This window comes from Pipistrellus kuhlii, unplaced genomic scaffold (assembly GCF_014108245.1).
Source record: "Pipistrellus kuhlii isolate mPipKuh1 unplaced genomic scaffold, mPipKuh1.p scaffold_m20_p_1, whole genome shotgun sequence".
Classification (NCBI taxonomy): domain Eukaryota; kingdom Metazoa; phylum Chordata; class Mammalia; order Chiroptera; family Vespertilionidae; genus Pipistrellus; species Pipistrellus kuhlii.
Genome location: NW_023425404.1, coordinates 149,908,191 through 149,933,166, shown reverse-complemented (window position 1 = coordinate 149,933,166; position 24,976 = coordinate 149,908,191). Strand labels below are relative to the sequence as shown.

The 24,976-nt window shown below is 47.3% G+C and overlaps 1 protein-coding gene across 1 annotated transcript in view; it reads right to left on the bottom strand.

The window, feature by feature from the left end:
* Nucleotides 1-5,555: 5,555 nt before the first annotated feature.
* Nucleotides 5,556-24,976, bottom strand: part of SCD5 (stearoyl-CoA desaturase 5) — a 128,021-nt gene continuing 108,600 nt past the window's right edge. Inside the window, exons 4-5 of the mRNA XM_036412381.2 lie at nucleotides 10,100-10,332; nucleotides 5,556-7,023 (exon numbers count right to left, since the gene is read on the bottom strand). Coding sequence (XP_036268274.1) covers nucleotides 6,833-7,023; nucleotides 10,100-10,332 — 424 coding nt within the window. The 3' untranslated portion in view covers nucleotides 5,556-6,832. The remainder of the gene's footprint in view (nucleotides 7,024-10,099; nucleotides 10,333-24,976) is intronic.

Genomic DNA, 24,976 nt, shown 5'->3' with positions numbered 1-24,976 from the left:
ATTGAAAGCAAGTAGGAAAACAACAGATTGAATATTACAACAAAATATATTGTATCCACCAGATTCTCCAAGACAAGTTTATTGGGAAGGTGTAAAGTGGTCTCTCTGAGCTTCGTGCATACACAGCCTCGTTCTAATGGTGTGTGGAACTTCAATGGCATTTGATGGTTAGTGACTTTATTTTGAAGCATATTATTGCTTCCAACTATCACAATGCTGTAATTTCCTGCACACAGCAATGCTCATTTTAAGGATATCTCTTAGCTGGAAACTTAAAAAGCAAAATAATATAGTCAAAACCGGTTTGGCTCAGTGGATAGAGCGTCAGCCTGCGGACTGAAGGGTCCTGGGTTTGATTCCGGTCAAGGGGATGTACCTTGGTTGCGGGCACATTCCCAGTGGTGATGTGCAAGAGGCAGCTGATCGATGACTCTCTCTCATTGATGTTTCTAACTCTCTATCCCTCTCCCTTCCTTTCTGTAAAAAAATCAATAAAATATATATATAATTTTTAAAAGCAAAATAATATAAAGCAAAACTAAAACAAAAAAATGAGATAGCTTAGAAATGCCTAGCCTTTGCAATGAGAGTCCATAAATACCAATCAACCAGCCTCATGATTCTCTCTCCAACTACAGCGCTTACATGGATATCAAAAGAGGTCTGTTTTTTGGCCTTGGGCCTCAGAGGGATGCACAACCAGGGTGACTTCCAGCCACATCTTTGGGTAAAGTGGAATCTATCCTTTTTCAAGCTTGCCTGCTAGTGATTCCTATAGTTTGTTTATTTGTTGTTGTTGTTTATCTAAAAAAGGGACCTACGCAATCATTTGTTTAAACAAAACCACAATCAAAATGGCCCATCCACTTCAGGGACTTAAAACTGATCTGGATCCCTGGCTTCAAATGGAATAAAAAGGTGTTTAAAATGGGTCCAATATATCATTGCTTAAGAATGTCCCACATAGAGGCAAAATCAAGGTCTTCACTTTTAAAACAGTGTTTCAAAACCATCCGGGCCATAGTATCCTCTTTGAGGTCCGTTTTCATTGTTTGTGCACATTCTGACAAGCTGACTGGACGCATTTGGACGCTGTGTGTTACCAACAGCTCAGCCCAGAGTGTAGAGAACAGTGCAGATAGGTGTGCTCCTGGTGGTACCTCTGGAACAAGCACTTTGTGGTGCCCGGAGCCTAAGTGCCATTTTGTTCACTGAAGGGAGTGACGGGAGCCCAGTCGGCTCTAGCAGAGTCCTTCCTGTGTTCACGGGCAGGAATCTCAGGGCCAGGAAGCAAATGGAGTGGGTGTTCCCTCTCCACCCGCCTCCGCCACGAGAAGCCTATTTCCTGGAGCTGGAAAATCGTTCAGACACTGACCGCTTGATCTTTCAGACACTGGATCTTCCTGCTGGCAACCCAAGTCATCCACCCTGCACCAATGATGACAGCAATCACAATGCATACCTGATAGGGGTCCCTGGCTTCCTCCCTGACCCTCACAGTGTTGTCGGACAGCCCAGGATAAGGAGCAGTCTCTCCATGCGGCTCCTGTGTTTGGAATCCATGCGCTGTGAGCTCAGGCTTATGTGGAATAAAAATATAACCACCACGCCATGCTCTAGGCAGCGGGACCCAGCTACTTTGTCCACCACAGCACAGGGGATAAGGGGTCTGACTGAGTTCCTACATCTTTCAGAAAAAAACATCTTCAGAGATTCCTCTCAATGACATGAAAGGGAACTTGGCAGAGGGTTGGAAACAAGTGGGAGGGGGAGCACTGATTTAGTAAATCCTCAGTTACAGGGTTTAGACAGGTGGTCAAGGCAAAGGCACCTTTTTTCATAGTAACTATCTGTCAGGAGGGGTATTTTTTTGGTAAATAAGAAAGTATACGTTCTCAATAAGTGCTGTGGGGAAGGTACTTTCTCAGCAAGAACAAGAGAGAAGTGTACTTTCTCAGCAAGTACTATAGGGAAGGGTACTTTCTTAGCAAGTACTACAGGGAAGGGTACTCTCTCAGCAAGTACTATAGGGAAGGGTACTTACTCCATAAGTGCTGTGGGGAAGGTACTTTCTCAACAAGTATTGTGAGGAAGTGTACTTTCTCCGTGAGCACAATAAGAATACTTTCTCAGTGAGTACTGTAGGGAAGGGCCCTTTCTCTGTAAACACCACAGGGAAGGCAGTTCCTCCGACAAAGCCTTCCAGGGCAGGCCAGCTTGGGTGCTAGCAGCGCTTTTTTCCTTTTGGATTCTGGGAGAGGTCAGGCAGCATGGTGTTGGCTGGTCTTCTAGATCCGGGGGCACAGGCACCGCGGAGGGAAAGAAACAGGCTGTCACAGAGCCGTGGCGGCTGCCTGGACAGAGGCGTGCTGCCCGAGAGGTGTGTCGCCCCACACTTTCCTTCCTCTCGCTTCCGATGGTGCAAATTTAGGAGCCGGGGACATTCCCGGGTGGGGCAGGAGGCCATGAGCCCCGCCGCCCACGGAGAGAGCAGCAGAGCAGTCTTTTATGGCACTTCCTTGACGTCGAGGCAGGGCCAGGAGGGAATTTAGACTCACACCCTGAACTGAAAATGGGGAAATGTTTTAAAAGGACCATAAAGGTTAGGTCGTTTCTTCCCTTCCTTGTTTTTCACACGAGGAGCCACTGAGCACAGACTGACGTTCAGGTTCCTCTGGGACCAGGGAGAGGGCGGACATGAGACACGAGCCTCGCAGACAACCCCCACCGCCCATTCCTCCCCGGGAGCTTCCCCCTCTTCCCTTCACAAGCCTTCCATCAGCTCCTGATGACAAGAAAAATGAGCTGACGGAAGCCTAAAGGACCTTGAGGCCAGACATGTCCTCTGTCGGAGGTGGAAGGCACGGAAGGGAGGCCAGGCGTTCAGAGGGACAGGCCAGACTGTCCGGAGCTGCACAGGACAAAGGCCCTGCCTGCCTGCGGGGGCTTCTTCACACAGAGGGCATGGCACTAAAAGGGCAGAGCAGACAGGATAACCCAGTCCCTTACGTTCCTTTACGGAAGGTGAGCTGAAGCTCTGAGAGGTGAGGGCCATTGTAGGAGAAGCAAGACATTCCTTCTCCCTCCCCCAGTCTCTGGCTGGGCCCACAATTAAGTTGACCTAAGAGAGATGAGCAGGAGAGAAGCATGCATGTTTTTTGTTTGTGTGTGTGTGTGTGTGTGTGTGTGTGTGTTTTGTTGGGTTTTTTTGTTTTGTTTGTTTTTAATATATTTTATTGATTTTTTTACAGAGAGGAAGAGAGATAGTTAGAAACATAGATGAGAGCCGAAACCGGTTTGGCCCAATGGATAGAGCATCAGCTTGGGAACTGAAAGGTCCCGGGTTTGATTCTGGTCAAGGGCATGTACCTTGGTTGTGGGCATATTCCCAGTAGGGGGTGTGACAGAGGCAGCTGATCGATGACTCTCTCTCATCGATGTTTCTCTCTATCTCTCTCCCTTCCTCTCTGTACAAAATCAATAAAAAATATATTAAAAAAAAAAAGAAAAAAAAAGAAAAAAAAAACATGGATGAGAGAGAGACATCGATTAGCTGCCTCTTGCACACCCCCTACCGGGGATGTGCACGCAACCAAGGTACATGCCCTTGACCGGAATCAAACCTGGGACCTTTCAGTCCACAGGCTGACGCTCTATCCACTGGGCCACACCGGTTTCAGCAGCATGCACGTTTTGTTATTACACCTATGGGAGCCAGAAACTAAAACATAAGGGGGAGGGGAGAGGCGCTACAGGAAGCTGAGGTCATTGAACAGGGTGTGTTCGCTGAGTTTCTCAGCCCTTTCTTTCTCATGAGAATGTGTGTTTTCTCTCCGACAGAGAACAGTTTTCACCTGGGAGCTCCATTTCCTGCTTTCAAGGAAGCGGGAGTCAGAGTGCCCTTCCTGCACGTGCTGTTTTTCAAGCGCCTTTCACGCAAAACAATCCTATGTCCAAGAGGCATCTTTTGGGCAAAGCCTGCTACCCTCCACCATCCGGCTAATTAAGTAGCAAAATGAGGCCAAAACCGGTTTGGCTCAGTGGATAGAGCGTCAGCCTGCGGACTGAAAGGTCCCAGGTTCAATTCCAGTCAAGGGCATGTACCTTCAATTCCAGTTGCGGGCACATCCCCAGTAGGGGGTGTGCAAGAGGCAGCTGATTGATGATTCTCTCTCATCGATGTTTCTTAAACTCTCTGTCCCTCTCTCTTCCTCTCTGTAAAAAAATCAATAAAATGTATTTTTTAAGAAGTAGCAAAATAAGAATCAGGAGCTGGTCCTCCTGACTTGTCTGCGGTTCTGTGACTACATCCATTTCTGTCTTGTGTCCGGCACATTCTTCACATGCAGCTGCCATCTCCTGCACAGCTCCGAGGCCCAGGCCCTGGGTTCGAGGCCTCCAGGTCTATCAGCGTTATGTGCATCAGCGTTCCTGCTATTTCGTGGGTGAGGATATGGAGGCTCAGATTAGCAAATGGCACTTTCCTGTGGTTCGGCCTGGAATAAGGTGGCCAGACTGATTTTTAACAATTTGTCCCGCGTGGTTTTAAAAAAACAATTTTGGTAAAAAAAAAAAAAAAAAAAATCGGGACTTTTTTTAAAAACACCATGGGACGCGGGACAAATAGTTAAAAATCGGGACTGTCCCGCCAAAAGCACCTGAGCCTAGAAGCACAGCCGAGGTGACAGCAATTTTGATCAGGAGTCAGAGAAGTGGATCCAGAAAAACTGATTTTGCCAAAACTGGTTTGGCTCAGTGGATAGAGCATCGACCTGAGGACTGAGAGGTCCCGGGTTCGATTCCCGTCAAGGGCATGTAACTTGGTTGCGGGCACATCCCCAGTGGGGGGCGTGCAAGAGGCAGCTGATCGACGATTCTCTCTCATTGATGTTTCTAACTCTCGATCCCTCTGTAAAAAATCAATAAAATATATAGATAGGCTCACCAGTGTGGCTGGCATGACTCATGTGGGATGAGCTGCGGGAACAGCTCTCCCTCAGCTCGCTCTCCTGGATGCAGGGTGTGGGCCCTTGAAATGACACCGGAGACAGAAACCAGGGCATGCCCACTTTAAACGGAACCTTTCAACACAGGTACCAACCTCTCTAGGACCACCTCGGATGGGCTTTGCTGATGCCTCCTGGGGCTGCTTCCTTTCCTTCGATGCTGCTGAGACCCACAGGTAAGAGTCATAGGGGGAACTGTAAAGTGACCTAATATTGGTCCACTTTTCCACCAAAATCATCCCCTTTCTTATCTGATTCATGCTGCTGCTACAAATATAAAGACCTGGCACCCAGGTCAGAGGAGTGAGGTTCTGGATTTATGTGGACTACTTGGGGAATGCCCTTTCGTGAGAAGATTTTAAATAACGACTCCAAGCGTAACCTGCTGGCTTTCCCTCTGGCTGTGCGTACGGCCGATGGAGCAGGAGAGGCCCTGTCTTAGGGGCTGTTGTTAGCCCAGAGCCCAAATCAAATGTGAACCGCACGTAGCGCTGGACACCCTCGAGAGAACATTCTCTGAACCACACGTAAGTGTCTGGTCAAGAACACCAAGTCCACAGTCGTTTATTGTAAATCACTCATAGTTCGTACATTTTTTTAATGGCAAAATAACACTGTGAAACACCTGCCGGATGGAGAACTTCGTTGTGGCATCGCTTCTTTTCCAAAACTTTGAAATTTTAATTTTAAATCCTACATCATCCCTAAAAGTGATCTGTCTTTGAAGGGCTCTGAATCGAAGGGCCAGCACTACAAGCCTCTCTTTTGCTCTAACATCTAACACAAAGGGCACACTGTCCCATTAATTCAGCATGCTCTTTACAAGGCAGCTCAACACGCACAGAGAAATTTTAAATCCAGAAGATACATAACGATCACTTTATATTTTGCTGCAAAACCAACGAAGGCCGCATGCAGGTGGGACGTGGGTAGACACCGAGTTCTACATAACGGTCCGTTGGTAATATCCGGTGGCCTGGGGTGGAAAATTAATACGCTTCTTTCGCAGAAGCAGCCAAAGTACATGCATCAGTGGCTTGGATAAACTGGAATATAAATTAGGTGTCTAAACATTGAAATGAGAGCCTCATTTGAGCTTCGTTTGGGGTCTGGCACATCTGAGTTATATACTTTTAAGATGACGATAGCAAAGACAGCAAAATCAAACGTCCCACCAGCCACTGATTTATGGGACAGGCTGGGCCTACAGCTAGGGACGCAGTTAGCTGGGCCACGAGCAGACCTCGGAGAGCAGGGACAGTGGGGCGTGAACAAGCCGTCAAGAGGGCAAACGTAATGAGAGAGCCACTTCGTGTGGCCAAGTGTTCAATTCCCGAAGTTAAACAACAAAAACACACAATAACTACAGAACAGAAACGTTCTTTAGTCACTACTTAGACCCCCTGCTTTGTCTGCCACCTTGCTTCTCTGTTCCTTCCGATAGTGTGTGTAAAAATAATAAAGGCTGGGGTCGTTGGCAGAAAAGAAAACGCTCTCCTGAATCACGCAGGCAGAATATTCAATTCCTTCATCCTGTCAGGGTTAACATCAGGCGCTAGCACAGGACCATGTATGCTTGACATGGAGCTACAGCGATTAAAGCACAGGTCCAAGATCTAAGATTAAATCATCGTGACACTGACTTACACATTTTTTTTTTTTTCATGGAAAGTTGTATCCTGACTTTGAGACAAATGAAACATCTCCCAGCCACATGGATTCTACTCCCCGCCCCCTCCCATGAATCAATGAGCAAGAGAACTACAGAAACAGAAGGCATGAGCCGAGGGCGTCAGCGGCGGGCGGGGTGGACGGCAGCTCCGGGTTCAAGCGCTGCCATCGCCAGTCCTGGCTTTCCGGGCCTCGATCATGGGCTTGGTCGCCCGTTTGCGGTCGGTGGCCAGCCCCAGCCAGCACATGGTGTCGATGAACCAGGTGGTGGGGTTGAAGTTTAAGCCGAATTCACTCGTAGAGTAGTCAAAGGGAAAGGTGTGATGGTAGTTGTGGAAGCCTTCACCTGGGAGAGAAACGAGCATTGACATAAATCACTCACTGCCTCTCTGCAGCGATAGTTTAACCACTCACCCACTGAGGACCTACCATGTGCCAGGCACTGAGTCAGGCTCTTGAGAGAGCAAAAGACTTGGTTCCTGCCCTTAAGAAGCTTTACGTAGCTGGCTAGAACAACTCCATGTAAACAAAATAACAACAAAGTTATCAGCATAAGGTCACTAGGTAATTTCCTCTAAAAATGGAGACATGCTACCATGACTTCAGAGCTGTACTTTTTATTATTATTATTATTGATTATGGTATCACATAATTGTCCTCATCCCCCCATTCCCATCCCAAACCCCTCCCCACATATGCCCCCACCCCCTGTTGTCCATGGCCACTAGTTAGGCCCATATGCATGCACACAAGTCCTTTGGTTGATCTCTTCCCCTTATTTCCACCCTCCTCTACTTTCCCTCTGAGGTTTAAGAGTCTGATCGCTGTTTCTCTTTCTCTGGGTCTGTTTTTGTTCATCAGTTTATGTTGTTCATTATTTCCCCTAGATGTGTGAGGTCATGTGATCCAAGAAATACCCTTGTGAGAACCGAAACTGAGACAAGCCATAATGTTTATGCTGAGAGGCAAATGAATCAGTCTGTAGTGAGTTCCCTTCTGGGCCAACAGTTATTTGAGTCCCAATTTCAATGTCAAAGGGTTTCTTATGTGTACATGTCAGCCATGATATTTCAGATCTGGTTGGTGGACAAGAGATGGTCGGACCTGCATCAGAGCTGTACTTCTTAAGCTAAGTGCTGAGAGGCTGGTAACAGACCATCATTTTGACATATGTTCATAAGAAGGAAAACAGCCTCTGAGGACTGGAGTAATTAGAGTGAGTCTTTGGGAGAGCTTGGGAGAAATAAATGAGAATCGTTCCAATAGGTAAGTATAAATCAAGGGTTAGATCGTTACCTATATGAACTCTGTCTGTCTACTGGTCTATCCCTCCCAGTGAAGACCTTTTCCTCCTTTTTGTTAACGCATTTTCAGGAGGAGGGGGGGGGGGTTTCTTTCAGAACTTCTTTCACTTGATTTTTTAAAAACAACGATATTGAGAGTTTCTGTTTCTCTGGAGAACCCTGACTGATACAATCTCTATAGATTTGCTTATTCTGAACATTTCATATAAATGAAATCATACTATGTAATCCCCTGAGACTGGTTTCTCTCACTTAGCATAATGTTTTCAAGGGGTGGCAGGTATTAGCATTTCATTTCTTTTTATATGGATATACCATTCATTGTGTCACTATATTTATGCAGTTTTTTTTATCCATTCATCAGTTGATGGACATTTGGATTATCTCCATTTTTTTAACTATTATGAATAGAGTTGTTACTAGCATTCATATGCAAATTTTTGTGTGCACATATCTTTCCACTCCTCTTAGGTATATAAACTGAGGAATAGAGTTGCTGGATTATACAGTCACTGTTTCTTACTATTTAAAGAACTACGTAAGTGGCTACAGGTCATCATATAATTCTTCTGTTGACCACATTTGAAGGATTCTGTTCTCCAGTGAGTACAGCAGATGGACAGATCTGTGGTCTGCAACTTTCTTCATTTAGGTCTTTTCTACTCTGCCCCTCCATCTTTGTCATTTTTAGTTTTTTTTCCCCTGGTCTAGAGAAGCCCTCCGTCCCCTTATTTTCAGAAATAGTCAGTGGTCTGTACAGCTGGGTGTACCAAGAGCCTTCCTAGGCCTGGGAGCCCTGGGTGGATCTGGGTAAACTTAAAACCAATACCCAGCTCCTCACAGTGTCTGCTGTGGCCACACCCTTTGGGCTTCTCAGAACTCCTTCTCTATGTAAAATGGTAACAATCTCTCTGGCCCCCACCCATGTCCACGCTCAGGGTCAACGCTGGACGTGGCTCCCCTCGTTAGAGCCCTGCCGGAAGGTGAAGGGTGACAGGAGGAGAGAGCAATAGGAGGGACCGGAAACTCTGCCTCCTGTTTTCCAAGCCCTCTTCTCTCTGCTTACCCGTCATCCCATCGCTCAGTCTGGCGTCATTCCACCTTAGCTATGCTCTTGTCCACAGAAGACCCCTGGGGTCTTAAATGGAAAACCCTAGCAAAGCGGTGGCGGACAGTCACTGCCGGGTGATGCGGAGACCACCCCCGTTCAAAGCAGGGACTTCTCCTCCTGGGCGTGAGCTCGGTGCTCAGGCTCAGCTCACCAAGAGGCCCGGCTGCTTCCCTAGAGCCAGAGCTACGCTTGCTAACCCCTCGCCATGTGCCAGCCACGGTGCTAAGCGCTCTCATGAGAACGAACCCCCGCAATCCTCACACTTCCGAGCGGTGATCATCCCCGTTTTCAAATGAGGATGTAAATGCACAGAAGGGACAAGTCAGTTGCTCAAGACCATATGGTTAGACATAAAAACAACACCACGAGAGGTGTATTTTGTGCTCAGTGCTGCTGCAAACACTATGTATAAACTCATCTAGCCCTCCGACACCCCCCGGAGGAGGTAAGGGCTACTACTGTTCCTGCTGCACAGATGAGAACATGAGGTGTGGAGGAGCCGGACAACCTGCCCAGACAGAGTGTGAAGGAACCAGGGCTCTGCCAAACGTGTCGGAATCCCGAAGCCTCACTCTTAACCGTTCTGTGGTGCCATAAGATGCCACAGTCTCATTTCTTCCCATCTCCTTACTTGAAGCCTGTTTTCTTATGATCAGCCAAATGGCTACCCTCCTGTAAGTAAATTCCCACGGCAAAACAAATCGCTGCTAATGATTGACCACTGCTCTGTGCCAGGTACTGTACCAGGCAATTTACATTAACAAAAGTATCTTACTTAATCCTTGCGACATCCCTGTATAGAAGAGAAGGCATTGCTATTCCCACTTCACAGGTCAGAAGACCGTAAATCAGAGCTTAGGTAACTTGTCCACGAGCCAGAATTCTAACACCAAGGCCCAAGTTCATTCCATCCCACTGCACTGCCTCTCTTTACAGATTCCACAAAACCAGGAGAAGCCAAGGAAACGGAGCTGCCCTTCTCCCCGCGGGCTCTCGCCCCCGCTCACCAATGGCGCCCAGGGTGACCAGCGGGTTCTGCCGCGGGCTGATGTGCTTGTCGTAGGGCCGGGTCCCGTACATGTGGGCCGCGCTGTTGACCAGCCAGGTGACGTTGAGTGAGATGGCATAGCGGAGGATGGAGGCCAGGAAGTAGGAGTTCCACAGGCTCTCTCCCCAGAGGTACCAGGGCACCAGGGTGGGGACCACGAAGCACATGAGCACCACGGAGATCTTGTAGTACCTGGAAGGCACAGCATTAGGCTGTCGGTGGGCACCTGCCAACGGCGGTGGGAGAGGCTGAGCAGGCTATGGGACTCGTCGGGAATTGTGCTGGTCAGCACCTTCCACTCTTTCTATATAAGGAATACCCTGTTGTGTGTCACTCTGTACAGGGACCACAGACCCATATACCTACAAGGGCCACACAGGTAACACAGATTTGAGAATGAGGACAGGTAGGATGCTATAGGGAGTGGCAGGGGCTGTAGCATATTTCAAGGGAATGTCAATGTAAAATGATAAACATTGTGCTGGCAAAACCCATTTGTCTTAGGGCTGCCTTTGTCCGATAAGCCACCAGTTTGACTATTTCTCCTAGCTATTTCTTCTTCTTTTTAAAAAAAATATATATTTTTACTTATTTTTTTACAGAGAGGAAGGTAGAGGGATAGAGAGTTAGAAACATCGATGAGAAAGAGACATCGACCAGCTGCCTCCTGCACACCCCCTACTGGGGATATGCCCGCAACCAAGGTACATGCCCTTGACTGGAATCGAACCTGGGACCTTTCAGTCCACAGGCTGACGCTCTATCCACTCAGCCAAACCAGTGTTGGCTCCTAGCTATTTCTTTCACCAATAATTAGGTTTTCTAGAATAATTTCAAGAAGTATTCAGTATATCTGGAATAATTCTCAGACACATGATTCTGTGCTAAATTAGCTTGGTAAAAAACAAAGACAACCCTCTCCCCAGAATGTTCTCTGTCCATTCAACTTCACATTTCAAACCAGCATTAAACACACACACACACACACACACACACACACACACACACACAACAAAACAAAACACTAAATAGGAACAGGCATGGGCACATAAAAAGCAATCATTAAAAAGAAACCATCAATAGTTTGACTTCTGAACCTGTGTAACCAGCAAACGTTTACTGAGCACCTTACTATATGCCAGGCCCAAGTGCTGGTGAAATAAAGACAAATTCAGCACAGTCCCTGGTCCAGGATTCCGTCAAGTGGAACCACTGTGCATCGTGCTCTGGCCACACAGGACCAGCTCTGTGTGGGGACAGGAGAGGGGCTGTGGCAGGAAAGTGTCACGTGTTCGTAATGATTTCCTCCCTGGCCTCCCATTGGCTAATCAAACTTCCAAGCCTCTGTTGAAACGCATATGTATCACACCTCTTGAATTTTCATGGAAGGCTAACCTTTATTAACTGTTAACAAGTTAGAAGCTCTTCCCCCAAGACCAGAAGGAAAAGGAGAGCTTTTTGGTAAGGTTTCTGGTTTGAGGTTTTCTTCCCTCCTCAGAGTCTGTGCATTGAAGGAGTAGCTGTTGGCTAAAATTTATCACAGTAGATGCATGTGGAGAATAAATAAGAACAAAATATGCAGATTATCGTTCATATAATTTTTTTCCATTCCAATAAAATTTTAAGCCACTCCGAAAGAAAAGCAGGAGGGGGAGGCGGGAAGAAAGTGGAGGAAATGGAGGAGAAGGAGGATAAGGATGAGGAAGAGGAGGAAGAAAAGGAGGAGAAGGAGGAGGAGGAGGAGGAGAAGGAGGAGGAGGAGGAGGAGGAGGAGGAGGAGGAGGAGGAGGAGGAGGACAGCTGAGCAAAGTGCTATTGGATGTAACTGTGGCAGCAGGTGGCTTCAGCAAGGACTAGGGTGAAAAGGTGGGCTGGGAGAGTCCAAGGCGGAGTACAAGAGATGCCTAACCCAGTTACTAATCATATCTCATGGAGTTCTTATGAGGATCAAACACTAATAACTAACATTCACTGTGTGCTTCTGTGTATCATGACTACTCTGAGACCTTACGAGTACGGACTCCTTTCATTCTTTTTTTTAAAATATATATTTTATTGATTTTGTACAGAGAGGAAGGGAGAGAGATAGAGAGTTAGAAACATCGATGAGAGAGAGTCATCAATCAGCTGCCTCTTGCACACCCACTACTGGGGATATGCCCGCAACCAAGGTACATGTCCTTGACCGGAATTGAACCCGGGACCCTTCAGTCCCCAAGCCGACGCTCTATCCATTGAGCCAAACCGGCTTCAGCCGGACTCATTTCATTCTAACAAAAACCTTCGGAGGAGTGGACCATCACTATGCCATCTTACAGATGAGAAGTGGAGCGAAGAAAGGTTATCTGGCCCAAGGTCACAAGACTAGTAAGTAGTAGGACCAAGATTCAAATCCAGACAGAATCATGTGGGAGATCATCGTGCTATTCTGCTTTGGAAATGAAATCATATATGCAAGCGTGCTTTGTACAATAGCTTGCCAGCTTCACATAAGTACCGGCTTCCATAACAACTTTTTACTGGACAAACATATTAACCCATCAGCACCTGTGTTCTAGTCATTGGGCTAGAAAGATTTCTCTGGGAGGTCCGATGAGTGGCTGTGGTTGGAGAGGCAAAGACAACTAACAAGGGAGGGCTGGGGGCCTTGGAGTGGGCTCCCCGGAGTCACAGGCAGAGGCTTTTGGGGGGCGCTCTCCAGAGACACCTGTGGGGAAGGGTGGAAGGCATGGTTGGGAGACGCTCACCCACAGTGAGTTTCACCAGAGCCAGTGGGGTCTCTGGGGCTGCACGACGCTTGAGAGCTGTTTCAAACTGAAAGGTGTCCTGCCTCCTGCAGCCATCTGTCCAGGGTGCCCGTGGGAGGGGCGAGGGCCATTCCCAGAAAGGATAGCAGCTGGAGGGGGAGGGCAAAGCTAAGAGGGGGTCTGGGTGAAGCGTGCAGGCGCCTGTCAGGGCTGGGACTGGTGGTGACATGTGCACAGGCAGGTGCTCCGAAGGGAACATGGAAGACATGCCCAGAGCCCAGGACGGCTGCTGCAGCAGCACCTTGTTTGCACCTCTGAGGAGGAGAGCAAGCAGCTGCACGTTGCCAACAGAAGGCATCTTGCAGCTTGAGTGGCTCTGTCACTTCCTCTGCTCTCTGGGTTCCCACCCAGGACCTTTGAAAAGAGCCTCTCCTAGGCCTGTCCCGAGCCACTGTCTCAGCTGCTCATTTTGTTCTTGAAAACAAGGGAAGAAAGAAAACGTACTGAGGACTGGCTCTGTGCTGGGCACCAGCCTAAGTGTGTCCGGGGCCCCCTCGGCTCCGGGAGGCGCCAGGCCCTGGCTCTGCCTGGCCCTATGGAATGCCCCTCCGCTTATGCCCTGGCCTGCCTCCTCCCTCTGCGCTGTTTAAGAAAGCCACCTGCTGCTGGGCTCTGCTTCCAGAAACAGGGAGGGCGCCAGCAGCGTGGCTTCCCAAGCTGGAGAGAAAAAGTCCTGGGCTTCACCTCCTGGCACAGCCGCGTCCACCACATTTCCTCTTCCTCAAAAAAGGAGGCTCTTTACGAATCACTGCCCTCCTCCTAACAAGGCTTTCTCGGATCTACTTATAGGGCTGCTCTCTGATTGCTCTTCCTGTCTTCTGCGAGGATTCCTCTCTGTGTGTTCACTAACGGATGGAACAGGAAGGAATGCTTGGGCGAGTCTGGGTGGGATTGCCAGTGGCAGCTGTAAAAACCCTCCCCAATTATTTCAAACACACGCAGCGTTCCTTCCTTCCTGCTGCCCGCGTTCCCCTCGAGCAGCTGCTCCGCACGTAACACCGGCCTTCCTGCCTCAAAACAAGCGCTGAGACGGCTTCCCACCTTCCTCGCCTAAAAACACTCAGAGCGGAACGCCCTTGTCAAGGGTCCACAGGGCAATGCCACAGAGCCTCCAGCACCGCATCCTTCCCCATTAAAAAAAAAAAATCTTTAAAATGAGGAAGGATGGGAGGGAGGGAGGGAGGGAGGGAGGGAGGGAGGCTGGAGAGGGGCGAGTGATATTGCTCTGTTCTTTTGCTACATGGTACTTTTATGTCATAAAGTGCCATAGAATATGGGGTCGGGTAAAAGTAAGTTTACAGTTAAGGAAAAAATAATACAATCTATACTAATAAAAGGGTAATATGCTAATTAGACCAGATAGACCGGACATCTTCCGGACGTCCTTCCAGACAAAGCCACAGTGGTAGGGGCCGAGAAAGAGGGGTTAGGGGCGATCAGGCAGGCAGGCAGGTGAGCGGTTAGGAGCCAGCGGTCCTGGATTGGAGAGGGTGCAAGCTGGGCTAAGGGACATCCCCCATGCACCAGGCCTCTAGGAATTAATAAGTAATAATACAAGAATTAACTCTTTCATATACTCACAAAGTAAGCCTACTTTTGCCCCACCCTGTATTTAACTACCCAACTCTGCCACTTCCAAGTTGTTGTGATGCTGAGTAAATTATATAATCTCACTGAGCCTCAGATTTCTCTACTGTAAAATGCAGTACTAATAAATGTATTGAGTGCCTACTATGTGTCAGGTACTGTCCTACTGGGGATATAAAATAAACAAAACAGACAAGAATCCCTGCCTTTACGGAGTGAGGGTATTCTAGTAGGGAAGTTGTTTTTATACATATTTTCTAGTAGGGAAAACAGCTAATAAAATGAACAATATATGGAGCATGTTCGTGGTAAATGCTAAAGATAAAAATAAAGCAGAGGAGACTAATAAGTGAGGGGAGGGTGTCTAGCTTTTGAGGAGAGATTTGAGGGGAGTGAGAAGTTAACCCTATGGGTAAATGGGGTAGAGGATTCTAAGCAAAGGGCACACCACACGTACAAAGACCCTGGGTCAGGATCCCCTGCGTCTGTGACACCTCCCCAGCCTGGCGGACCTGCCTCTTCCAAATGTCAGTAACATCACCTACTCTCGGAGCACTTCCTTGGTCTCCTTGGACCAGGCCAGGTGCCCCGCACACTATTCCTGCAACTTATTATACTGCTTAGCTCTCGGGATTCATATTTGCTGGCGTGGGGCCATCTCACCTGCTCCATCATGGATGTCAACCCTGACCGCACGTTAGAATCAACTGGGCAAACATTTAAAAATGACCGAGGATGGGAACTCAATGCAGACCAACGGAATCCAACCGAATCAGGATGTCTGGTCTGAGCACTGACATTTTAAAAATATATATATTTTATTGATTTTTTTTACAGAGAAGAAGAGAGAGAGGTAGAGAGTTAGAAACATCGATGAGAGAGAATCATCGATCAGCTGCCTCCTGCACACCCCCTACTGGGGATGTGCCTGCAACTAATGTATATGCCCTTGACTGGAATTAAACCTAGGACCTTGCAGTCCGCAGGCCAAACCGGTTTCAGTCCACTGAGCCAAACCGGTTTCGGCTGAGCACTGACATTTTTAACACTTTTCCATTGCACACATTAATGGTAGACTCTCTATAATCCACCCACATCCTTTCTTTCTTGCTGGAATAAACTGATTTTGTTCAGAAATCCACCTGTCCTCCTCCTAACATGCCCTTCAGGGAAATGGGCACTACACAGGGGATGAGTCCTAATTGACTCGAGACAATTGTGGTGATCTCATTCACGTTACCAATAATTAATTTAGGAATTGGTCACAGTGGCCAGAAAGATATGAGAGAAAGGATGGCTACAATTTTTAAAAAGGGAAAGAAACGTTGGTGAAGATGTAGAGACATTGGAACCTCCATGCATGGCTGGTGAGAATGTAAAATGGTTCGGCAGCTGCAGAAAACAGTGTGGCATTCTCTGGAAAGGATAAACACCAAATTACCACATGTTTCAGCAAACCCACCTCTGGGTATTCAAAGAATGGAAAGCAGAGATTTGAACAGATATTTGTACACCACACCAATGTTCACAGAAACATCTCTCTGTACAAAAGCCTAAGCGACCATTTGACCATCTGACCGGTAGCTATGACGCACAATGACCACCAGGGGGGCAGTCACTCAACGCAGTAGCTCCCACGTTGCAGTGACTTGGCGGCTGCAGTTCTCGGGTGATGCACCCAGAACCAGAGGGGAGGGAGCCCAATTCTGAGGTGCATCCCCTGAGAACTGCCCTCATGCAATCTTCTCCCCAGAATGGAATGGGATATTATTCACCCCATGGAATATTATTCAGCTATAAAAAAGGATGAAGTTTCGATGTATGCCACAACATAGGTAACTTGAAAGCTTAGTGAAATAAACCAGACACAGAAGGACAAATATTGTTAGGATTCCACTTACATGAGGCACCTACAATAGGCCAATTCATAGACACAGAAAGTAGAATCATGGTTATTAGGAGCTAGAAGGAAAGGGAAAGGGAAGTTATTGCTAAATGGATACAGAGGTTTTGTTGGGAATGATGACAGCGTTTTGGGTACAGATGGTGGTGATGGTTATAAAACATCGTGAATGTGCTTAATGCCACAGACTTGTATATTTGTGAATGGTTAAAATTATAAATATTATATTGTATATATTCCACCACAATCAAAAGAGAAAGATGAGGGAATAGTTTCCTCAACACTAGAAAGAGCCCATGGTAGAGATAGCGTCTCCTTTTTCACAGTGACAACCAGACCTGCCACGGCCCTCTGTGTGACTGCGACGAGAAAAAAGCCAAGACACAAAGCCGACCCCGTAGGCTCACAGAGCCGAAGGATGGAAAGGTCTTTGAATACGCCGTGGAGGTGCTGAACTAACCAATTCTAAACTTGCTTTGTCCCTAATGACTTGCTCTGAGACAAGCCAGTTGAGGCAAGGTCTTCTGTGAACAAATCGAAAGTGTCCTAGTATAATGTAATGTGTCCTAGTAAAATGTAATCCTAGTACTATGATGTGCCCTGCAGACCGCTCAGTACTGGAGGAGCTGCCTTCCAGGCACAGGCAGTGCTGCCTCTGCTAGAGGTCACTCCCTCTCCTAACTGACCAATAAGGGGAGTAGTCCTTTGCCTAGACCTAGTCCGATTGTTCCAACTCTCCATGGCTCTGAACAGTCATCAGTGTCCACTGGAGGACTGGATGGGGCCTCCAATCAGACTGGTCACAGACCAGCTTCTTCCCTTGCCCAATCCTATTTCTGTTCTTCTTCCGGGTCAAGTTTCTACATAGTAACATCCATCTCAGAGCCAGCTTCTGGGGTAACCTGACCTAGGACACATATATACTGCGAGGCCAGGTGAGTCCAGGAAAGCCAGACTCTCCAGCGTCTAGCACACAGTAGGCACTCCTAAATAGTTGTGAAATGATTAAATAAATAAGACTTCATTAAAAAAAAAAAAAAAGATTAAGGATTCTCAGCTTCTCAGGAAAATAAAAACACTGCAGTGACTTCCGTAGAGAAAAGAATATAAAGAAGAAGAAGAAAAAAGCCAAGATTTAAATAAAACACAAACCATGCAGTAAGTGCACAGCCTCCTTCTTGGCTCTTTCTTAGACGCTATCTCTTGGACTGATGCCAGTGCAGGACTGCGATGCGAAGCCAACAACTTCCCGAAAGACCTTCTTGCTCACCAGGAAGCCCTGTGAGGCTTCCCACCTCTAGTTTCAAAGGATGATTTCCGAACACGACCTAGGTCATTCTCGGATGCCAAATACAGTTAAAATGTTGGCAAATATTGAAGATGAATGGCCACTCTAACAGGTTCAGTCTTGGTCTGGAATGTGAGTGGCTTCCTCTGTCTCTCTGGGAACACGCACACTCTGGGTGCAGAGAAGACTCCTCCAGTCCTTCAGGGACACACGGAAAGGCGTAAGGACCAGAGACAAGAGGGCATGAATCCCAGAGTGACCAAGGAGGAGGAGCTCTCCTGACAGATGTGAAACCAGAGGGCCACATTAAGCCCAGAACACAAAAGCCAACGCACCCATGCTCACGCTATCGGTGACTTGAAAGCAGCTTTCCGTAGCTTCAGGTGACTGCTTGTACGAACAGGTCCGCAACCCGGGGAATCCTGTCCATACCCACCACCTCGTCACACCAACATCACAACACCACATCCGAGTGTCTTTCAGCATTGAGCTTAAGACCGAGTCCATTTACATCCATTCAAATGCCACAGACCACACCGCCCCAATCCAAGTAGCTTTGGCCATAGGACACGATTATAGACATGGCTCAAACCTTTCAACGTCAATGATTTGAGGAATATCCTCATTTCTATAAACCGGGTCATGACCATGAGAACTGAAACATTCAAAATAGCCTGGAGACCAAATATTTGCTCTATGGAGAAGAAAAAATTGGAGACTTCACTTTTTTTCTTTTTTAAGGGGCTGAGTGTGATAGGCATCCTAAAACTCTAGTTTCTTCTTTAGATGAAAAAGAAATTGCTGTTCTCTATCTGTGGGCATTTCCTGTTGCTTGACTAACCCTAAGCACAGCAGTCCAGAGCTGGTAGTGTGTGTGTGTTAAGAGTGAAACCTTGCCGGGACCGGTTTGGCTCAATGGATAGAGCGTCGGCTTGGGGACTGAAAGGCCCTGGGTTCGATTCTGGTCAGGGGCATGTACCTTGGTTGCGGGCATATCCCCAGTAGGGGGTGAGCAAGAGGCAGCTGATCGATGACTCTCATTGATGTTTCTAACTCTCTATCTCCCTTCCTCTCTGTACAAAATCAATATAATATATTAAAAAAAAAAAAAAAAAAAAGAGTGAAACCTATCAGAGCGTGAAGGAAGGAGAAATGACCTGCTGATTTCCAAGGGGGGTGGGGAGGCAGCCCGAGAAAATGTGAAAAGAAACAAACACCACAATGGGCAAGAGAAATTACAGCCGCACAAAGGTACAGCAATAAGGAGCGATGAGCTGTCACCGGCATCTTGATTAAACATGTTTGGTTTTGTGATATCATTTAAAGTCTGGCCAGAAATTAATTTTCCCTACGATTCATCCTCCCCCACCCCCCCATCTTGGAGTGGACCGGGCAAAATCATCTGGATGCTTACTATAAACATTTATTTAGAGGACAGATGATAACATCCGGGCCACTTGTAAATGCAGGGAATATTCTTTGCTGGTTCCTCGGTCCCTCCTGGTACTGCCCCAAGGTGGTGGAGCATGTGACTTATTTGGCTGCAGACATGAAGACAGCCCATTGAGGGGGTAACTCCTCTGAGTTTTCAGAAACTCGTCCAAACGCTTTGAACGGCTTAAGCTGAAAGCGGGCTTTGCTGCTGTGCTCTTGGCTGACCTCTCCGGTGTGGTGGTGTCTTTACGCGAAAATGCTCACGACTGCTGCGTTTGAAGTATTTTCTGAAACTCTTAATTACTCCAGATTTGTCTTGGACCCTGGATTAGTCTTGACATAACCTCCCCTGTGCTACTTTGTAATAAGCATTCCCACAGAAGAAAATCTTTTAACGGGACCATCGAGATGCGGAATCCTCAGCTTCTGGATGTTTCTCCTCGCCCACAGAGGAAGCAGACAGCAAACGGCTACTCCACAAAAGCACCTCCTTCGGAAGCTTGCAATGCAGTGGGGGAAAAAGACATATTTTAGTTTTCTCTCCGACTTCAACTTTATTTGCTTTCAAGGTCTGCATGTGCAGGTTGGCGGCATCCATCCACTTGCATTTAAATTGCCTTTGTGCATTGATTCACTAAGCGGCAATTCAAAGGTAAACGCAGTCATTTCAGAATTTCAACACAAAGAACATTATTCCTACCTCCTTAACAGTAAAGTGCTTATAGAAAATACCTAGGCATGCTGATCACTGAGCCCGGATAAGAAAGGTTAAAAGGTCGTTTTACTCTGAAAGCTTTGATTCCCTCAGAGTAAGTGGATGGCAAGTTCTTCGAGGGCGGGTTTTTGTCTTGATCCAACTTACAGTTCCTTGAACACAAACTGCTGGCTAGCACAGTAGGTGCACAGCAAGCAGCGGAATTGTTGGCATGCACAGAAGGAACTGAGGGTGAGGATCCATCTGTCTTTGGCAGAAACATTTAGGTCAGTTAACCCTCGTAACTGATGCTTAGAGCCTCTCAACAGAGACTAAAGTTGATAAGGCTGATGTCATCCTGGGTCTCCCACTAGGATTGTCTATCTTTGTCTCTATCTCTGTCCTTCCTCCATCTGACACCCCTCCCCGCTCTGTTACCCCTCTCTGCCTGATTAAGTTATTGACTGCTCTGAATGATAACAATCAAAATCATTTATAAAATAAATTTGAAAAGAAAGTTGCTGCATTCCCAATTTCTTTCACTCTTAAAACTGCTTTCCACTGGCATCCTTGCTATCCGAAATAAACTAAATATTGCAGGAGAAAACAGTTTTTTAAAAATCTGAGACCCACGTAATTGTATGCAAACTCTTTAGTGTATTCCCATTTTTCTGGAGTTCCAAGTCCATAGCTTCCGTTAAATTCTCAAAGAGCTATTCCATTCCCAAAGGAATGAAAGCCCAATACATTTAAAAGGTAACTAACATTTTCTTGGATGTTGTTGTTTAACTTTGATTTTCTCCGTTTAGGATCTGGCCTAAGATTTAAGTTAAAAAAAAAAAAGAATTCAATTTAAAGAGTGGGTCATTTTAAAACTAACATCGCCCACCCTCTTTTGGCAGTAACGTTTTTAAAGGAATTACAGTGATACTAGACAGGCATGTGTGTGGACATGTGTGCCGACTCACACACACCCCGGGTCACTCTCGCTTACATGTATGTGGATCTTGTGCTGAAAGGACATTCACCAACCAACGGAGTATAAGCCTCCATCCCATGCAGGAGAGCAGGTTTAATTCCCAAACTCTGATCAACACTCTCTGTGTAGGAAAGGAGCCAATGAGGTCACTTAAAGCACCTTCTTGATCAATATCAACTGCTCTGGCTGAACTGATCAGGCAGGGGGAACATTTTTCTTGCTGAGGGCGAAAACGGACAGGTCGACATAACAGGGTTTCTTCTCTTGCATGTGAAAGGCATGACCCCTGTGCACAACACGTGCTCTCAAGTGCAGGGGTTCAGGCTGCACCACCCTCCAAAGCTCTCCCGGCCTCCAAAACTCATCTCAACATTGATTTCCCCCGGAGAGCCTACCTGATAAGTCTCCTCTCGACGGTGGTTACTGCATTATTCAGCATGCCTTCAGCACAAGTGTGCTGCAGACAAGCATTTTAGATGGCTGAGCTTTACTGCTAGCGAGGGCATACATGTTTGATGATGCCAACGTAGAAAAAAAATTGTACGTGGAAATGATTGCTCATGTTTCTGTCTTCTTAGTTAAGAGTTCATGGAACAAACCCTGATGGGGATGGGTGGTGGGCTGGGTTCCTCAGAAGGCAGGGCTTAGGGAAAAAGCTTATGTGCTGCCATTTTATAAAAGCAGCGCCACCCGGGGAAACAGAATACGGGAGGCAGGGAAGGTGTGAGGGCCAACAGGAGAGTGTCCTACTGAGCTGGCCGCTGCTGGACACTCAGTCCAGAGGCACCACCTTCCAGGAGGCACCTGAACAATTACGCTTCGGAACATTCTCTCCAGGAGGAGGATGGGAGATGCAGCTACCGGCTCTCCCCTTCATTGCCACCCCCAAACCCTGGGTACTGAGAGGTGTCACAGGCTCCAGTGTTCATAGAGATGCCCCAGGGCTGGAGGCACACACAGTGCAGGTCACCGGATCGATTCCCGGCCAGGTTCATGCCCTGGTTACAGAGTCAATCCCCCATCAGGGGCATGCAGGAGACAACCAATGGATGATGTTTCTCTCATTGATGTTTCTATCTATCTCCCTTCCTCTCTCTCTCTAAAAATCAATAAAAAATAAAAATAAGTAAACCTACCCAAAGACAGTTGGAGTGCACAGAGAGATCACAGAACAAGTGGCCCAAATCCCAGGACAAAGGAGGCCCGGACAGTCTGCAGCGGTGCCTGGCGGGTGTCTGAAGGAAGCAGTGAGCGTGAGTTTGGACACCTCCGTGGGCACTCCTGTGTTTTGCCCTCAGTGTCTGTCGAAGTGGGAAGAGCTCTAGGTCCTGACTAAACTCTAATATTTACTTTTTAAAATTTAAGGTAAAAATTGGTCTATAGCATAACAGGTATACATTGTTAGAATGTGACACCGGTGTACAGTGCAAAATGATCCCCCTCACGTTTACGTATAAATCTTACTGACTCTTCCCTTCTTTTCAGGTGTGCTGATAAGCTGTCACTTCCATCTGTCCGTGTTCTCACTTGCAGCAGCTTCTCTGCCTCCTTCTACCTCGTTTCTCCTCATCTATGCGGGGACCGAAAAGCAGACAGCCTGTTTCATGTGTGTGCAAACGAAGAACTCACGGGCCCTGGGTGAGCACTGAGGGGGGTCTCCGGTGTCCACATTAAAAATGCAAAATTATTAGGATTATGATATTTCTTCCCAAACCTCTTTTTGCGTAGGTAGGGGGTGGAGCGTGCACTTTGGAGTTTGGAGGATCCCGTGAAGTGATGTGACTCTGACACTACAATAACGATTCCCAGTGAAGAGAAATTACTGGGGAATAGCTGAGTTTCGGATAGGAGGGGGAATATTTAATTTTCATTACACTGTGTGTTTTTGAACTTAATGATATTGTTATACTGCCAGAAATTTACTCGAGGATACTTCAGCATAAACCGTGTGGTGTAGGGGTGTGAGTGCGTGTGTGTGTGTGTGTGTGTGTGTGTGTGTGTGTGATTCTTCACCCCAGGGCAGTTCATTAACACCTAAAGTACCCTCATCAGGAATCCACACTTCAGGCTCGCTTAGTTAGCACTTAACAAATTCCAATAGTGCATAAACCAGAGGTCTCATACAGGCTTCGACTATTTTTAACTCTAATCAGCACTAAGAGTTTGTACGTAGGGTAAGGGGAGTGAATTTTCACTGGTAAAACAAGTGGTTGAAATGTGTGGGTTGGCTAGAAATCCTATACAGGTACCTCTCCGCAGCGTGTGTGGCTCAGCGTGACACCACTGAAGGCTTTGCTCCATCCTGGGCCCGCCACGGGACGGAATTCTGCTGCCGGATCCTGCAGGGAGCTGCCGCTCCCGCAGTGCCTTCCTCTGCAGAGTGTCTTCCATGCACGGGGCTGAGCGGGGTGTCCTCAGGGGCAGCAGGCAGGGCTCCATCCAGTTCGTGGGCGGGTTTCATTACTGCTTTTGTCCACAATTGCAAGCTGTGGTAGAACTGTGGTCCGACGCAGGATCCTATTTGATGGAAGACCCATCGCCTTCCTCCTCCTCCTCTCGCACTGGGGTTGGCCAAGGTTGGGTCGCAGCAGACAAAGGGGTCTCTTTTTGCACCCTGTCTGTTTTTGCAATCCTCTCACCATCCTTTTGAGGGTCAGAGGCCCCACGAGGACTGAAGAAGATTGCTGTTGTTGTGATAAGACTGCAGGAATGGGCAGTGAGCTCCTGGGACTTCGCCAACTTACCCCAGGAGGTGAGGCTCCAGGCTGCTGAAAGGTACTTTGAGGGAGTGGAACTCCACCAGCGCCGATGGTGTCTGTGTGCAACCTATTCCGGCAACTGAGGGCTAGAGCTCAATCCACAAATGATCACCCCTAACACTGGTTCTCAGCTAGAGGTTGTCTAGTGTTCTCTATAAACTCTCTACCGCAAACACACTCCTCCTAGGTTCCAGAAGCAGTTTGCAAGGTGCTAAGTTTCCTTAGTCTCAATCAACAGAAAGATGAGTAGGACACAGTCACAGCCCTCAAGGAGCTTATGGTCTAATGAGAAAGACATGCAAGTGAATCATCTTATGTAATAAAACACTAATAGGCAAATCGACTGAACTTAAGAACAACTGGTTGGTATGCTGCACACTGACCACCAGGGGGACAGACTCTCAACACACAAGCTGCCCCCTGGTGGTCAATGTGCTCCCGCAGGTGGAGCACTGCTCAGCCAGAAGCCGGTCTCACACTGGTAAGAGCATCTCCCACCTCCATGGCAGCACTAAGGAGGCCTGACTTTAGGAAGCGGGCCTAAGTCATCAGTCAAACGTCCCCTGCGGGATTCCGGACTGCGAGAGGGTGCAGGCTGGGCTGAGGGACCCCTTCTTCCCCATCCTGAGTGCATAAATTTCATGCACCAGTCCCCTAGCTTTTATATAACATGATAAGCATGAAGACGAGGGATGTCCATGATTCTGTAGACCCGCTGAGGAGAGGCATTTAGCTCCCCACCCAGGGCAATGGACTTTAGACTCTTTGGTCATGGGATACTTTTACATTTTTAAATATTTTGAAATATTGAGAACGCCAAAGAGTTTTTGTTTATATAGGGATTATTGCTGGGATGTTATCCAGCATCTAGGACGACTCCGGAATCTGGAGAAGGGCTGCATGTAAATTAATAAAGAGACTAGACATGAAGTACAAATTTGGAAGGCATTTTGGGGAGCCAGAGGAGACCTAGCTTCAGTAACCAAGTTCTCTGAATCTCTGGACCCAGGACTCTTTATTAACACAAATTGCCCTAAAGCAGAGCAGATATACACACCAAAGGTTAAGGTCTGGTATACAGTAGGCATTGTCAGGTTGGAGGAACTGCCTTCTGTTTGGCCAGCGGCAGGTAATAACATGTAGATTGAAATGCCCTCAGCTGTCTGGCAACAGGCAATAATATATGCATCTTTTTTAGGTTTGGGGAAATGCTTTCCGCTATTCCAGCAGGCAATATGATTCAGCCCTTCTGAATACCAAAGCCCTTCAATCTTTCGAGGACTTCCTGCACTTATTATGACATGCTGGAATTAGCCTCCAGCAGATCATATCCATTAATATTTACTGTAAAGGAAATTAAAGCTGAGAAATGTTTTATTAACTCA